This window comes from Drosophila suzukii, chromosome 3, assembly GCF_043229965.1.
Source record: "Drosophila suzukii chromosome 3, CBGP_Dsuzu_IsoJpt1.0, whole genome shotgun sequence".
Lineage (NCBI taxonomy): Eukaryota > Metazoa > Arthropoda > Insecta > Diptera > Drosophilidae > Drosophila > Drosophila suzukii.
Window position 1 is genome coordinate 83669353 of NC_092082.1, and position 16197 is coordinate 83685549.

General features: G+C 42.1%; 1 protein-coding gene across 2 annotated transcripts; it reads left to right on the forward strand.

Annotated features, from left to right (window-relative positions):
• Window positions 1-518: 518 nt before the first annotated feature.
• GATAe (endoderm-specific GATA factor) lies at window positions 519-14358 on the forward strand. Of its 2 annotated transcripts, none has more exons than XM_065865208.2 (6): window positions 519-1055; window positions 8890-9224; window positions 9908-10856; window positions 11052-11547; window positions 13486-13810; window positions 13878-14358. In XM_065865208.2, exons 2-6 carry the CDS (start codon window positions 8890-8892, stop codon window positions 13972-13974), a joined length of 2202 nt encoding a protein of 733 aa, XP_065721280.2. In that variant the 5' UTR covers window positions 519-1055; the 3' UTR covers window positions 13975-14358. The 2 variants fall into 2 exon arrangements, with proteins under 2 accessions (XP_065721280.2, XP_036673265.2); XM_036817370.3 differs by lacking the exon at window positions 519-1055 and adding an exon at window positions 4521-5052.
• Window positions 14359-16197: the final 1839 nt, after the last annotated feature.

Here is a 16197-nt window from a genome sequence, read left to right on the forward strand (position 1 = left end):
AACAACTACAAAGACAACAACAACAGCGACCAATTGATAGCAAATCTTCATTATCTTATAAATACGGCTGCATTGGTGGTCGTGTATCGCTAAAAAGCCAAGATTAGATACTTTTATCTAGCTGGGTCAACCACGTCCCCATCCCCATCCACATTCCCACTCCGAATCCGCTCAAGGAATTGGCTACGTCACAGATAGAGTTCTCCCCCCCATTATCGGTTAAGCAAATTCCCACTCGGATGTGGGTATGTTTGTCCAAGTGGAGCAGGAGCGGTATGATTGTGGTTCTGGGTTAAGTAGACGCCACCGATGGACTTACGATTTCGGTTTGTTGGGGGCCTGCCACCCCACAGGGATATCTATATCTCTCTCGGGGAGTCGAAATCTCTGTTAAGATACGTTAACTTATCTAAGGCCACTATCTATTCTCAGTTATTCGATATAGAGGGGACCTATGTATTAGAGGCGGTGGCGATAGGAAAAATCGCTTTGGTTGATAGGAGCAATCAGCGGGTGTGCAACACCCAACGGAGTTTCTATTAGGAATAGGAGCATTTCCTCAGGCAGCCGCGGAAAAGTGACATCGCGGCCCGGACCATTTCGATTTCGATCCAAATCGGTGGCAACGAAAATCTCTGACCATAAATTTCTCATGGCTAACAGGGACTTTGAAAAAATCAGTAGTTTCATCAGGTTTCAGTATTTCAGTGAGGCCAGAAAGCGAACAACAAAATGTCAGCGCTCATAAGTAATAAATAATGTTTGTATGCGTTTTGGGGTCGCTGGAGTCGTCGGTTAACCAGCTACCTACCCAAAACCGAAAACCGTAAGCCCCGAACCCAAACCACAACCCATACCCACTCCAAGTGGGTGCGATTCCAATCAACCCCAGTAGCCATGATTGTTAACGTTAATGGCGTCGATGTCGTTGGTGTTTTGTGGCTGCCCTCGTCCCACGTCCACGTCCCATACCAAAACAATGCTCTCGCGGATTATTATGGATTGCCAGTTATAGTGATGAGTCACGACCTACCTGGCCCCATTGGCAAAGAAAGGTGCGTATACTGAATATACGCGGGAGCTTCAACGAAGAAGCTACTGCCAATCGCAAGTGGCTGAGCACTTGGGGAACCTGTATGGGAAATATTTTTATAGAAAATACTATATGGTAGCATATCTCATCTTCAGAACAGGAATCATGCGTAAAATTCTACAACTATTCGGTTAGAAAAACTAATAAACAAATAAAACAATTTCTAATAAAACTAGTTCAACCTCTAGTGGTTTGGGTAAGGGAAGTTTAAGTTATAGAAGTTTAATAGTATTTCTTCTTTGCCTAAAAATCTTAGTTAGGAAAGGTCAAGCTATAAAAACTTTAGAGTATTTCTTTCCTTCTTGAGACAATATTATCAGCATGTCAGGATTATAATTGAACACTATTTAAAGCGCATACTTTTTAGTAAGTGCCTTATGTTATTTAAACATATCAATCATAATTTTTTTTCTGTAAAACTATTATACATTGATGTATAAAAACATTTATAAAACAAATTGCTTATGGAGGGCTTCCGATCTTTTATAATAAGTATAAGATCTTTAGAAAACATTATTTATTTGGAAATTCAAACATATATTTTATATTCCAAGTACTTTAACTTCGATATGTAGAGCTCTGTCCTTGCTTTTTCTTCTCTGACCTTATCGAAACTTTCGCCTGACTCACTCGAAAGATACATCACTGTCCGAGTGCCCAATCCATAAATATCCGAATGCACATTCGTTAACCAAGTGACAACTCCGTGGAGCGTAAACAAAGAAAGCTTAACTCTTTCACCAAGAAGCTCCTTCGGCGGAATGGAGCCTCCTGATTGAGTTCAGTTCCTCCGACCCTTGGAACCATTTGGAGTGCGCAGTTCCATTTTCATAACTCATGTCCGAAATGTCGGTAGCGTGCCTTCGCCTTGGATGATTTATGACCCCGGCGGGTTAATAGAATTTACTTGAACCCAATTTGCCTGCTGTGGTTGGAAAGCGCAGAATGCAGCCGCTAAAGGGAGGGCCATTATTACAGAACTTCCATTCCATTTCCATCTCCATTTCATTTTTAATTCCATTGAGCCACGCCATTGCGAGCTGGCGGGGATTGGGCAACGATTCGGGGTTGGATCGGTTCTTTTTGTGGAGAGGAAAGAGTGGGGAGTGGGTTCTTCGGATCGGCTATAATTAAAACTATGGCGCACGCCTTTGCTGGCACTTTGGCGTTTAATTTCGAAAGAGTTCTTCCCCTTATCAGAACAACCAGTTCGTGCCGCCAAAACAAAATGAGAAAATAACAAAAAATATTAAAAATAATATTATTATTATGACAGTACAAGAAGAGAATGGTACAATATATATATATACTATATAAATTAAATTCCAAAGCGTCATTCCGTCCAAAGATCGGCGATACTGTCAACGGGTGGCGAACACTTGTGGCTACCAAAGATAACTCTTCGGTTTCTTGGTTTGCTTTGGGATTTTTTTATTTTGTGGGTCTTGTGGGCCATTGGCGCACCACTTGAAACTGCACGGATGTGGAAAAGTTGAAGGGTGTACGTACGATTCGGGGAGCGATATGCCATGGTCAGCAATCTTAAGACTCTGTCTGTTTCGCCGCCCCTAAGTCTTGTGTCTTAGGGTCGTAAATTCGCCGGCAAAGCGCCTAAAGCTAGGTGCGGCGGTGCCATCAATTAGGGTATTAATTGCCCAGCTTTACCACCTATGTATATGAGTCATTCCCCTGGGGATCCAGTTTCCTATAGAGCAAGGTCCCCATCTCACACAATAATCTCCCCTGCTTGTAATGTTGAATTCGTGTAGCGCCATTTGTAAGGCCTTGCTGGCCGATCGAAACTGGCATTGCTGTCAGCTTTTTGAGTGATTAATCACTAAAAAGATATTTCGCGACACGCAGCAGCAGCTACTATTAGATACTTTTTGTCTGCCGGTTTTGCTCTTAAGATTTGCCCATGATTTATGCACCACATGAGTTGCAACAATTAAAATTATCGCCACCAGGCGATTTCCATTCATGGGAGGAGCGGAAAGTTGCCCGTAATTCCCTGGCATTTATAAGTGAGCAACTCTGAAGGGGATTGCGCATTTTAATGGCCATCATATATCTGCTTGTTTTATGACTTTAACTATAAACAATTTATGATTTGCTGGGCCAGCTCGGCTGGGTGGCCAAGATATGTGGGTAACTTTCCCGGACTTTGGCGTTTCAAAGGAGTGAAAGCTGTGAATGTATTAAGTTTTTAAGTGAGAAAATCAACCAATTTATCTGAGTACTTTGGTAATTAATAGATTTATTTACATGCATTTAAAATCCAATCGTAGAAGGAAAATAAAGAGAATGCTTTTAACGAACCATACAAATTATTGTTATATTTCTATCGCTTTTATCTTAAACACATTCCAAATTTGCTGGGATCTTCAAATTGATTATTTTTTTTAAAAAGAGAACATTTTTAAGGAACCCAAAAAATGTTTATTATATTTCTTTCACTGTTCCCTTAAAAGCATTCTGAAATTTTTAAAGGCCCAAAACTAAACCTGATCTTTTTCACTGGAAGTAAATTTGAAATAGTAGAATTAGGGAACCAAAAGAATTATTATTATATTTCTTTCACTGTTCCCTTAAAACATTTAAAAATTCTTAGGACCCTAAACCTTAATAATTTCTGATCAAATTCACTGCTTTTCTAACATTTCATATCACTGCTTACAAAGTATCTGCAATGGCTAGGTGAACAAATGTATCAGATCTGTGATCAGGCACTCCAATCACCTGGCCACTTCAAACGCAATCTTTCCTGGCTGGTGACATTTCAGGGGTTTTGCAATATATTTTTTTGGCCGGCACCTGATCCTCGACCACGTGTGTCCCGATATTCATTAGTTACAGCACTCGAGAGCCGATTGTGAAGTGGGGAAGTGGTTCGGATCGCAGTCGAGTTGTCAAAGCGGCCCACATTCGAGCGCTGTGTAGTCGTAGTGCTCGTGGGGTCATATAAGTCGCCGTCTCCAGGCAAAAGCAAAGGCACATACCCATTCCCAGACCCACTTTCCAGAACCCAAGCCCGATCCGATGATATTCTGTTGACGTTGACTAACGTTGGCCGTGTTTATTAGTTTGCCAGAAAAGTGTTTTATGAGTGCAATTAGAAAATGCGCTAGACTAAATTGCACAATTGACAAATAGCTGAGGGGGGAAGAGCCGGGGTAGAAATGGAATCGGAATCAAATGTGCTGGGCTGGCTGAACTGAACTCTTCGTAACTTGGGAATATAGAAACTTCGGAGCAGAGCACGCAGGCGCAATTTGTACGAGTATCTCACGGATACTTATCGCATCGGTGGAACCCACACTCGGATGGTTCCTTATCGCGTATATGGCGATAAGATAACCAATACCAGGTCGAGAGGTACAGAATAAATCATAACGCTGCCGCACACCGACAGGACCGCGCACCCACACAGGTGTGGGTCCGCCCAACCGCAGAGGTGCTCCGTGTGCATCGGTGTGGGTAGCTAATTGGGCGGCAAACGCGCAATGCGTCGTCGTCGTCGTTGTTGTCATCATCATCGCAAGTGAGGTGTTCGCGGTTCGCGGGTTTCAGTGTTCGGTGTTGAGAGCCCAGAGACCAGACCCCAGAGACCAGAACCCCTGACAGAGTCGAGTTGGTCTCGAAAAAAAATAGCATTTCGTATCACTGCTTACCGCTAAAGGTTCCGCGCGCGGGCCACAACCACAATTGCTACCACGGATGTCGACACCAGATCGCCCCTAAAAAGTTCCTCTTACCATATACCACATTTTGCGCGCCAAAGATTGCCGGAAGAAGAAGTGCCCCCATGTGATAACTTTCTAAAAAACACCGAAACGAATACACAAGTGATAAAAACCAAACTTAGATAAAACGCTGCAACAAACCCCAAGAAGCGACGAGGGTAACACAATTTGATGGTCTGCAAAACTATATCTTCGAGTGTTAAAATGCAGCTGAAGGTGGGTAAAAATGTATAACTTTAGGATCAAAGAAATGATTAGAATAAATATGTGAACAACTCTTTTTTCTATTACTTACCATATTGGTTAATTTTTTCTTAACCGATCATTACAAAGTTCTTTTTTAAGCGAATGTAAAAATTCAATATCTGCGTTGAGAATATAAACTGGCTCATTTAAAAACTTAAACAACTTAACGTCAACTCTTTTAACACACATTAAAATACCCCTTTGAGGCTCAATTTACGAGATCTCTATAAGCCTATCTATCATTTCAACTTTGTTAAGAAGACAAGATCATAAAAGTTTTTAACGTTTTCTCACACAAGTTCATTAAGCTAAATAGACAAGCCATATAGGGCCATAAAAGCCAGACGTTTCACGTTTATTGATCAGCCGCAAAACACCAATAAATATTAATTTATTAATTAAAGGTGCATTAAAGAGCTTTCAAAGGAGTTTATTGCCTAAAAAAACAGTTTAAAGGGGCCATATAAATTCCAGATCCTTTCAAGTACCAACTTTCCAGAAAACGGCAGCGGTCTAGATTTTTTTTCAGTTCTAGCACCAGTAAATGCGATAAGACAAATTGATTTATAATGAATGAGTCATCTGGGATGCAGCGGCAAAACTGCGACACTTATTTTTGAGTCCCTGGTCTTAAAAGAAAAACCGAACCCATTAAGAAAACGAAAATGAGAACGAAAACAAGGCAACAAAAAGGCAAGTTAAATGTGGAAAGATGGCTAATCTTTATGAGGCCCAAATTTCAGCTGCGATCGGAGGTGGCGTCAAAATACCTTTGACAAAAATACAATTTGAAACACGCTAGCCGACTTCTTTTACCTCTACTTCCACTTCATTCATGAAAAAAGGACAATATGTTTTTTTTTGATGGTTCAGCAAGGATAATGTGAAATTTATGTCAATCTTATCACCTCGCTTTGGTCCTGGTTCTTTATCCCTGTCTCGAGCCTATCCTTCGTGTGTTTTCTGGGGTGGGTTTATGAATGGACCGGCGATTACCAACCCTTGGCCCATCTGGGGGTTACTTTTTTCAGCCGGAAGTGGCCAGGGATAGTGAGTCCACCAATGGAAGGCCAGTACCTTAACAGTCCCTCAATGGCGGCATCGATAGCTGCAGTTCCAGTTGCAGATACTTTTATTAGACACGCGTCGCCAGTTGACAGTTGATAGCTAAAAGGGCTGATAGGCCGAGGTAGAAGGTTGCGATTGATGGCCCTTTAATAGAGCTGTAAATGCAGCTGGCTTTAAATGCCGTATTGCTATCTCATTTTCTTTAGCCAACTGCAGTGGTCTTTAATTAATCGGGGAATATTCTAATGATGGGCAGATAGAAAGAGTAAAGATGGTATTTTAGGTTGTACTGAATGGTATATGGTTTTCCAAAAAGAGTCAATGTTTTCGTTGAGAATAATGCTCATTATATACTTTAAAAATATGCTTTAATCATTAAACTTTAAATTTGTATACATTTTTTTTAGAATTTCTTGGTAATTTATTTTATAGAGTTCGAATAAACTTTGATGTAATAGCTTTTTTCTAACTTCCCTCGCTTGCAATATTATGCAATGTTCTATTATCTTTGAGTGTTTTCGTTACAAGTATTGTTACTACAACGTAAGACTTTCTCTTCAGTTGTTTTGTATAATTCAAAGTATAAAACATGCGAAATATTATTAATTCATTTCGGAAAATATTGTAATATATTCTCTTTGTAAACCCGAATAGGAAATGATATGTTGAACTCTAGAAAAATAAATATTAGGAAAAACACTCCACTATTAAATGTGTGGAATTGCAACTGCAAAATAGTATAATCTAAAATATTTGCTTTGGGGGTTTTAATATATTACAGAAACGTAGAGTAAGTCGGAAAGTCGCTGATGTTGGGTCAGAGCTGCCTTCGAAATTTGCTCAACCACAAACCCAAGCTCAACGAAAGCGAAATGAGGTGCGATTATATATAGCCAATATCTTTTGTTTATATAGATAAAGTCGGCTGTACGGCTGTGGGTGTGACTGGGCAGATTTCATTCATAAGTTCAACGGGCTCCACACCCTCGCAATGGGTCTTGACTAAGCCGAGCAAATAGCACATGCCACACTCTCTCTCGGGGTGACAAACACAGCCGACTTGCCCAACTTATTGTAATTCTTGGATTTATCTGTCCCTATTGATGACGTAGCTGGGGAATGGGAACGGGAACTCCGGCGGGGGATACCAACCATGACCTCTCAGACTCAAACAGAAGGCCCAGCAGCAGCAGCAGCTGATTATGTACATTGATAGCGCCCCCGGATAAGATATTGTCCGTATCGTTCGGCCGTAGTATCTTAACTTTTTGCGGTACATGGCACGTGCATGGGGGCATGGGCATACACACCTATCGTACTACAATATACACACTCAAAGTCGGGCTTATCTGCATTTGGCTAGCCGATTGTCAAAGTGACGTTTGCACCACATTATCTGGCTCACTGGCTCACTTCCCATCCAGGGAATTCTTTGAACTTTGGCCAAGACGTCAAAAACTTGGTATACTAATGTTTAAAGTTGGAACATTTAGTTTTCCATGGAACTCATCCTTCCTCTTCCGTTACTTCCACGTAAATAGTTTAACTTTGCACTTGGTAAGCGGGTAATTTTTTTATTTTTATGACTTGTCAACTCATCCCAATGAATCACGTTTGGCATTAGCTTGTATCCACACATAAAGTGTATCAATCATTTCTGGCAAGTCAGCCGAAAGTTCCGCGTAAAATGAATCAATTATTAGTTAACGAAGGGTAAACAAAAATATATTTGGGGTTTAATTAGAGAGTTCTTATGAAATGAAATTTTTTTAAACTTGTTATAATAAGCTTATGAGCAAGCTATGAAGGTTTTTTTTATTCTTAAAAGATATTAGAGGTTAAATGTAAGACTAAGATACTTCGATTGTAAATGTTTTCCTGGTGTTACTTAAAACTATGTTTTAATGTAGTTCCCTGGTAAATCCCACTTGCTGTATTGCTATCCTTGAATATTGCTTTGCTTATGGATTTCCCCAGATATTTGTGTATTGAATGGTTACACATGGGCGCACACACATTATATTTTATATTTATAGCTATAGTAAAGCCCCCAAGCTATATGGCCCTTGTCAAGAGCGGACTGGCGGCAAATTCCGACCGGGCCACATAGTGAATCAGGTGACAATGACGATCGAATGTGTTGACACAAAGTTCGAGGATGGTTATGGGTATGGGGATGGGTCCCCAGGTGGAAGTGGAAATGGAAGTGCCACCCCCAACGAAATGAGGTCATAAACCCATAGCAACTGACGTACTGGCGGGGAAAGCAAAGCGATTTTATGACCAGCTTTAATTTCCGCCAAAAGCAGAAAACAAAAAAACCTTAAAAAAAAACCCAAATACACAGAAAAAATGAAAACGAAACCAAGAAACCGCACTGAGTTTAGGGTTCTGTGAGCAAATACTTCTTCTGGTGGAAATGAAATGGAATAAAAGTGAAAAATATGTTCGACAATGTTGACACTGAGCGGTTTTCAAGCCCGTCTCTGTTTCGGTTTCTGGTACTTTATGGCCGCATATTGTAGGCGACAAATTGAGCTGTGAGTCGAGAGCGGTCGGCCCCTTTGAAGACCGACTCAGTCGTCTTGGCCCGGACTCGCGTCTTTTGTTGACTTTTGTGGCGGAAATCGAGGCGGCCAGACGGCCAGTTCGCACTCCTCGGCCGGAACTGGAGCCACACTTTTGAGGCAAGCCGAGCGAAAACATAGCCATTCAACACTTGTCGCTTGCTCATTGCAGATGGAACAGCAGACAACGCAGCAGCAGCAGCAGCAACAGCAACAATTGCAACAGCAGCAGCAGCAGCAGCAACAGCAGCAGCAGCAGACTCTGACCAAGCAGCAGCTCCAATTGCTGGACAAGATCAAGCTCGAGTCCAGCAACGGTGCCGAGCAACTGGCCCAGCAGGCAGCTGGCAATCTGGAGGAGCAACAGGAGCAGCAGCAGCAGCAGCAACCTGCAACATCGGTGGGCGTGGTGGTGCAGACCAGCCAGGCGGGCGTCAGCGAGCCGGAGGAGCAGTACGTGGTAGTGCCACGCATCCAGCGACGCATCCTCACCACAGCGGGAACACTGTGAGTATAAAAAGAATTATTATATAAAGAGTTATTGGTGACCAAAAAAATGGTTTTTAAAAGCAGTGGTCGGTAAAAAAAGGAAAAAGCCTATCCCATGGGACACGATTTTAATGCTCTAACGGTTTACTGTGTTCATGTAAAACAAAAGTTTTTCTGCATTTTTTTATAAAAGTTTCTTTAAGATTATTGTTAGGAAACATTTAAGCAGAAGTTATAAATAAAGGTATATCAAAACTTAATTTTGTACCAGAGGAGTATAAAAGGAAAGGAAATACAGTCAAACTTTTACAGCTCGAAATTCCCTTACCCTAACATTTTATAAATCGAAGTAATTTTTTTTAACTTGAAATTACCATAAGAAGTCTTTATATACCTCTAGCATTTTTGGTGGTAGATGGTGGTTTGAGTTATGGAAGTTTCACTGTACATTTTGCCTTACTGCTTTACAAAATTTTAGTGAACCTAGGCTGTAAAGCTTGTATGATATCATATTACAAATTATCTTTAATACCAAAATTGTTAGATACAATTTATAACACAAAAAAAATAACATCACAGGAAACCTTACAGAAAATAAATATAAATAAAGAGCTGGAATATTACTGTTAAATAGTTATAATAAATTTATATTTATTATTTTTTCTTAGTTCTTTAAAATAATAAATGCATCAAAATTTCAGAGAACTAAACGAAGCTCGCGAGGGAGAGCCCAGCACCAACGCCAGCAACGCTAGCTCGGGATCCGCTCCGGATAGCCACATCGAGTACCAAAGGAGTACGCATCATTCTCCAGGAGCTCCTGCCACCCACTACGTGCAGATGGCGCCAAGGAATGCAGAGGTTCCGGAGCAGGTCGGAGCCGCCGCTGGAGCTCCACCTGGCACCATTTTTGCCTATTCCTCGGGTTCGATCATCTGCGCTAGCGACGATGTGGCGGCCATTAAAATAGAAACCATCGAGAAGGGAGATCCTTCTTCCGAGTCGCAACAGCAACAGCAGCAGCAACTGCAGCAACACCAGCAACAGCAGCAGCAATCGCAATGTCCCACGCCCAACGGCGGAAGCTACGGGGAGACAATAGTGATCAGCAGCGAGGCGGAGGCACTGCAGCATCATCACCAGCAGCAGCAGCAGCAACACCAGCAGCAGCAGCAGCAGCAACAACACCACCAACATCAGGCGGCAGCTGCAGCGGCGGCAGCCCAAGCGGTCCACATAGCAACCAGTTCGCATGGTGGCACCGTGCGCTTCGTCACGGAGGATGGCCGCTTTACCACCGCCGGACCGGAGACCTCCGGCTCGAATCTATACTACGATGCCCCCGTGGTGGACGGCAGTGTGCATGCGAATGAGTCCAAGACCTATGCGGATCTGGGAAACGCCTACGCCCCCTTCCCGCCCAGCTCGAGCTTTACCAGCAACAGCTATGCGGCCACCCTGCAGCAGGGAAACACCATCTACAGTGTTCCGGGCACCGGGCAGTTCCTGGCCAAGTCCGAGTCCAGCCTTAATCAGCTGCGCCAGGCCGGACCGACCACCTTCCAGACGATAGCCTTCAACGACGGCGGCAATGCCATCGAGGCTCTGTGGACATCTCCTGCTCCGCCGGAGTACCAGAATGTGAACTTTGTGAGTGTTAACCAAATATAAAGATATAGATATATAAAGATAATAATAGATAGATAGTAGTAGTAGTAGATATATAATATATAAAAAATACTCCTAAATGTTGAATTGGATTTATAAATTAAGATTATATTTTTTTTGACTTGATATAGTTTCTTAAATCCTTTACTAACCGAACTTCTCCGTGCTCCATTTCAGGGCAACTTCCATCCGCAGGTGATTGACGAGTACGCAACGGGCAACATGACCGCCACCCACTGGACGCCCGCCGGCAGCATTGGGCAGTACGATGGTAGTCTGGTGAGCGCCTCGTCCACCTCGTCCCCGAACCACGAACTGAAGTGCGAGAACTGCCACTCGCCGTTCATGCGAAAGGGCACCGAGTACTTCTGTCCCAACTGTCCGCCCTTTATGAGGATGCCGCCCAGGATGCCCCAGCGGCAGGCGAAGCCCAAGGCCGCCGCCGCCCCCAACAATCGGCGGAATGGAGTCACCTGCGCCAACTGCCAGACCAACTCGACGACCTTGTGGAGGCGCAACAACGAGGGAAATCCCGTGTGCAACGCCTGCGGTCTGTACTACAAGCTGCACAACATGAACCGCCCACTGTCGATGAAGAAGGAGGGCATCCAGAAGCGCAAGCGGAAGCCAAAGAACAACGGAGGAGCCCCCATGCACCGGGCACCGCTGCCAAGTAAGTAGTCCCAGCGGAACTCAAACAGGGTGATCACTAGAAATTTTATTTGGATAAGATACACAAAACCACAAACAATATTTAAGGTAGAATATTAAAGTATTCCAACACAAATTCATAGAGGTATCCCACGCCTAAATCAGAATCCAAATACTTAAGTTATGCAATCTAGAAGAGAAGTTTTGTGTTCCGATACTGAAAGCCCTTGGAAATCAGGAAAAATCCAACATAAAAATGGGTCAAAATTTGCACCCTCGTATAAAGTGAATATTTTTATGCAGAACATTAGAGAATTCAAACACAAGCTCATAGAGGTATCCCACGTCTAAATCGGTATAAAATTACCCAAGTTATGAAAATTAGAAGTGCAGTTTTGGGTTCCGATACTGAAAGCCCTTGGAAATCAGGAAAAATCCAACTTGAAAATGGGTCAAAATTGGGACCCTCTTATAAAGTAAATGTTTTGATGTAGAATATAAGAGAATTCAAACACAAACTGTTAGAGGGATACCACGTCTAAATCGGGATAAAATTACCCAAGTTATGAAAATTAGAAGTGCAGTTTTGGGTTCCGATACTGAAAGCCCTTGGAAATCAGGAAAAATCCAACATGAAAATGGGTCAAAATTTGGACCCTCATATACAGTGAATATTTTGATGCAGAATATTAGAGAATTCAAACACAAGCTCATAGAGGTATCCCACGTCTAAATCGGGATAAAATTACCCAAGTTATGAAAATTAGAAGTGCAGTTTTGGGTTCCGATACTAAAAGCCCTTGGAAATAAGGAAAAATCCAACATGAAAATGGGTCAAATTTTGGACCCTCTTATAAAGTAAATGTTTTGATGAAGAATATTCGAGAATTCAAACACAAACTCATAGAGGTATCCCACGTCTTAATCGGGATAAAATTACCCAAGTTATGAAAATTAGAAGTGCAGTTTTGGGTTCCGATACTAAAAGCCCTTGGAAATAAGGAAAAATCCAACATGAAAATGGGTCAAATTTTGGACCCTCTTATAAAGTAAATGTTTTGATGAAGAATATTCGAGAATTCAAACACAAACTCATAGAGGTATCCCACGACTAAATCGGGATAAAATTACCCAAGCTATGAAAATTAGAAGTGCAGTTTTGGGTTCCGATACTGAAAGACCTTGGAAATAAGGAAATTCGAACATGAAAATGGGTCAAAATTTGGACCCTCTTATAAAGTAAATGTTTTGATGTAGAGTATAAGAGAATTCAAACACAAACTCATAGAGGTATCCCACGACTAAATCGGGATAAAATTACCCAAGTTATGAGAATTAGAATTGCAGTTTTGTGTTCCGATACTGAAAGACCTTGGAAATAAGGAAAATCGAACATGAAAATGGGTCAAAATTTGGACCCTCTTATAAAGTAAATGTTTTGATGTAGAATATAAGAGAATTCAAACACAAACTCATAGAGGTATCCCACGTCTAAATCGGGATAAAATTACAAAAGTTATGAAAATTAGAAGTGCAGTTTTGGGTTCCAATACTGAAATTCATTGGAAATACGAAAAAATTGAAAAAGAAAATGGGTTAAAATTTCGACCCTCGGAGAAGTCAAACATTTTAATTTATATAGATAGAGAATTCAACCACAAACTTATAGAGGTATCCCACGTCTAAATCGGAATACAAATACCCAAGTTATTGGATCTTGAAGTGTAGCTTTGGGTTCCAAAACTGAAAGCCATTGGGAAGACGGAAATATCGAATATGAAAGTGGGTTAAAAATTGTATTTAAAAGAAAAAATTTGAATGTAGAATGTTAGAGGATCCAGTTGGTGATTAAACAAAAAAGCAGTGCGATCTATTTAATATAAAGGTCTATGACTACACAATAGTTATACAAAATTGAAACTAATCCCAACTCTTGGCTTGTTCCTGTTTCCCACCCCAGGCATGTCCCAAGGAGTCAACCTGATGGCGAACAGTACGCTGTATCCATCCCAGGTGCCGGTGAGCATGCTGAGTAGCCAGCAGAACGCCAGTCCGGAGCTGCACGACATGTCGACGACGGGACCGGCTGGTGGTGGTCAGAGGGTGGTGGCCATTTCGCTGAATTCGACGGCACCACCGCCCACCACCGAAGGAACGCTCAACATGTCCGCTCGCCACCATGTGACCGGTGAGAGCCACTCCCCCTACAGCCAGCAGTCGACGCCCCAAAGTCAATCGCCGCATTTGCCCAGCACAGTGGCGATAAACCGCCAGATAGTCCAGCCGTAAGTTGAAGATACTTATCCTGATCACACTTCAAACTCTATAATAATGATCTATCATATCCCACAGAGTTCCCACCATCGAAAGCGGTCGCAGTTCCAATAGCGAACTCACCCCCAGCGTAATCACACGCACTGGATTGCCAGAGCGATCATCGAATAACTAACTAATAACACCTTCAGCTATCTTCGAACTAAACTTAATTTAACTTTAATCCATAAAACCCAAATGTCAAATTTGCCAAAATATTTATTTAAGCCTTAGGATAGTACATTTATAGAGCCAAGACCAATGTCCCAGTTAGGGGAAGACTTGCAGTGACCTTACCAAAACTTGAAAGTCTTCCTCCTTTTTAGTCAAGTGCTTACAGCAAATATAGTTTGAAATGTTGATTTGTGCCAACCACTTAGGATCACTTTCGTATAGAGTATAGCCAAGTATAGTATATATATAGCGAGAACAGCACAAGCCCATAATGAAGCCTACGATTTTGTATGTTTAAGCCTCTTTTTTAAATTCTACAAAATAAATAAGTTGTTAACGCAAGGCACTCGGGACTTTGATGGCTGTACCAGGATGGAAGAGACCTCTCCGGAGCTCGTTATATTTCATTGTCAACAATTTGGCAGCCAACCAAATTGATCCAAATTAATTTTAATGACCCCCACAGACCACAGACAGCGCGAGACCATAAAATCTTAACAAGTTCGATGGCAAGAGCAGCGGGATGGGGTTCAGGATGGGAATTGGGATCGGGATCGGGATCGGAGACCCCTGGAGCAGTGTCTAAATAGCGATTTGGTGTCATCGCTTAAAAGCCTGTCCGACGCACAGTAACGCCACCGCCTGCAGCCGCTGCCTTTGATCTGCTGTCGGGTATTCGGATTATGGTATGGTATTGGTTTCGGTACTGGTATACCATACGGTTCGGTACGATATGGTATGGTATGGTATGGTATGGTATGGCAAAAATGCCCCACAGCCCGAAGATGGAGTCCAGTTCTCCGCTCGAAGGCCGAAGGAGGTATAATATTAACGCCTTGCCTTTGTCCGAGCCTTCTTTTTGTTTTCGTTTTTGTTTTTGGCGTACGCTCGATCAATTAGGCAAACTTGTTTTACGACCGCTTTTATTAGCGTCCGCTCTGGCCGGCGCTCCAAGTTTGCCGAGTCCCCAGAGTCCCCGGCTCAAGAGGAGACCTGGCTTAAAGTCGCGGTTGCGGTTGTGGTTTCCAGAGACCGGGGTGCGAATGAGTAATGAGACGGCGGCCCCAGCACCCGGCAGCTATGGAATGTGTTGGCAAAAATTATGTGCAGCGTCAAGTTGGGCAAGTGGATTGGAATGGCTTTGAATGGAGCGGAATGAAATGGTCTGTGATGGTGGAGCACTATTTTTCGGTAAAAAAAAACATAACTTTGAAAAAAAATATAAACAGAAGGGTCGGATAAAATGTCATACCTCGCAGAACACCTTATACAATTTTTAATCGATTGACATTCAAACCTTAAAACGTTAGGTTTAGAAATTTTTTTTTGAAAACAGTAGTTTACATTTAATGGATAGTTTATTAAAATCACCCAATGAAGTTCTGGACATCTTTTATTTTTTGGAAAACAGTATTTAAGCCAAAAGCGAAGAAAAAGGTTTAAATTTTATGGATAGTTTATTAAAATCACCCTAAGAAATTTCGGATATCTTTAAATTTAGATATTAACTTTTTCTATACTAACTTTCCATACTAGCTATTTTTTTTAGGGATTGTTATCTTTAAAATATAAAATGCTCTGCCTGAATTGTCCGCTCTTCTTTCCAAACTAATATATTTTTTCCGCCCTTCCCATGGACAACCGTCCTGGTATAGCTGCTACTGCATACGCTTTTTAATTAGTCCCGTCCGCCGCATAAAGTATATCGGAATCGTAATTGTATTTATGCTTTAATAACGCTGCAATCCATAATAAGCGAACCACTAATTGCTGCCGCACCTGTGGCCAGCAGCACATCCTCTGCATCAGCGAATTAAAACATTAGCGACCAACCTGTTCCATTTCCCATTTCCATGGGTTAGGCTGAAGTTGGGGGGTTTTTGAGGGGCAGAGAGACCGTAAAATAATAATTCAATGTGACAGGCAACAAGATACGACAGCGGGCGCCATTTTTCAGATGCCACTTCTCCACCTGCACTCCCCTTTTCCGCCGATCTCCTGGCACACTTATATGTACATACTGTACAAGTTGCAACGCTCTGACATTATCGCTGGAATTATGACAGACGTACAACGGCGCAAGAAATGAGGGACTCGGTCTTTCAGGGGGTGGGGGAAAACGATACGATCCGCTAATCTCCGGAGCCTTGCATGCATTTGAATTTCTATTAAGTTAATTGCAATT

Coding starts and splice junctions, on each gene's coding strand:
- GATAe (XM_036817370.3), top strand. CDS start 5,008: ATGGTCTGCAAAACTATATCTTCGAGTGTTAAAATGCAGCTGAAG. Junction 9,225..9,907: donor CTCACCACAGCGGGAACACT/GTGAGTATAAAA, acceptor TCAAAATTTCAG/AGAACTAAACGAAGCTCGCG. Junction 13,811..13,877: donor AACCGCCAGATAGTCCAGCC/GTAAGTTGAAGA, acceptor CATATCCCACAG/AGTTCCCACCATCGAAAGCG.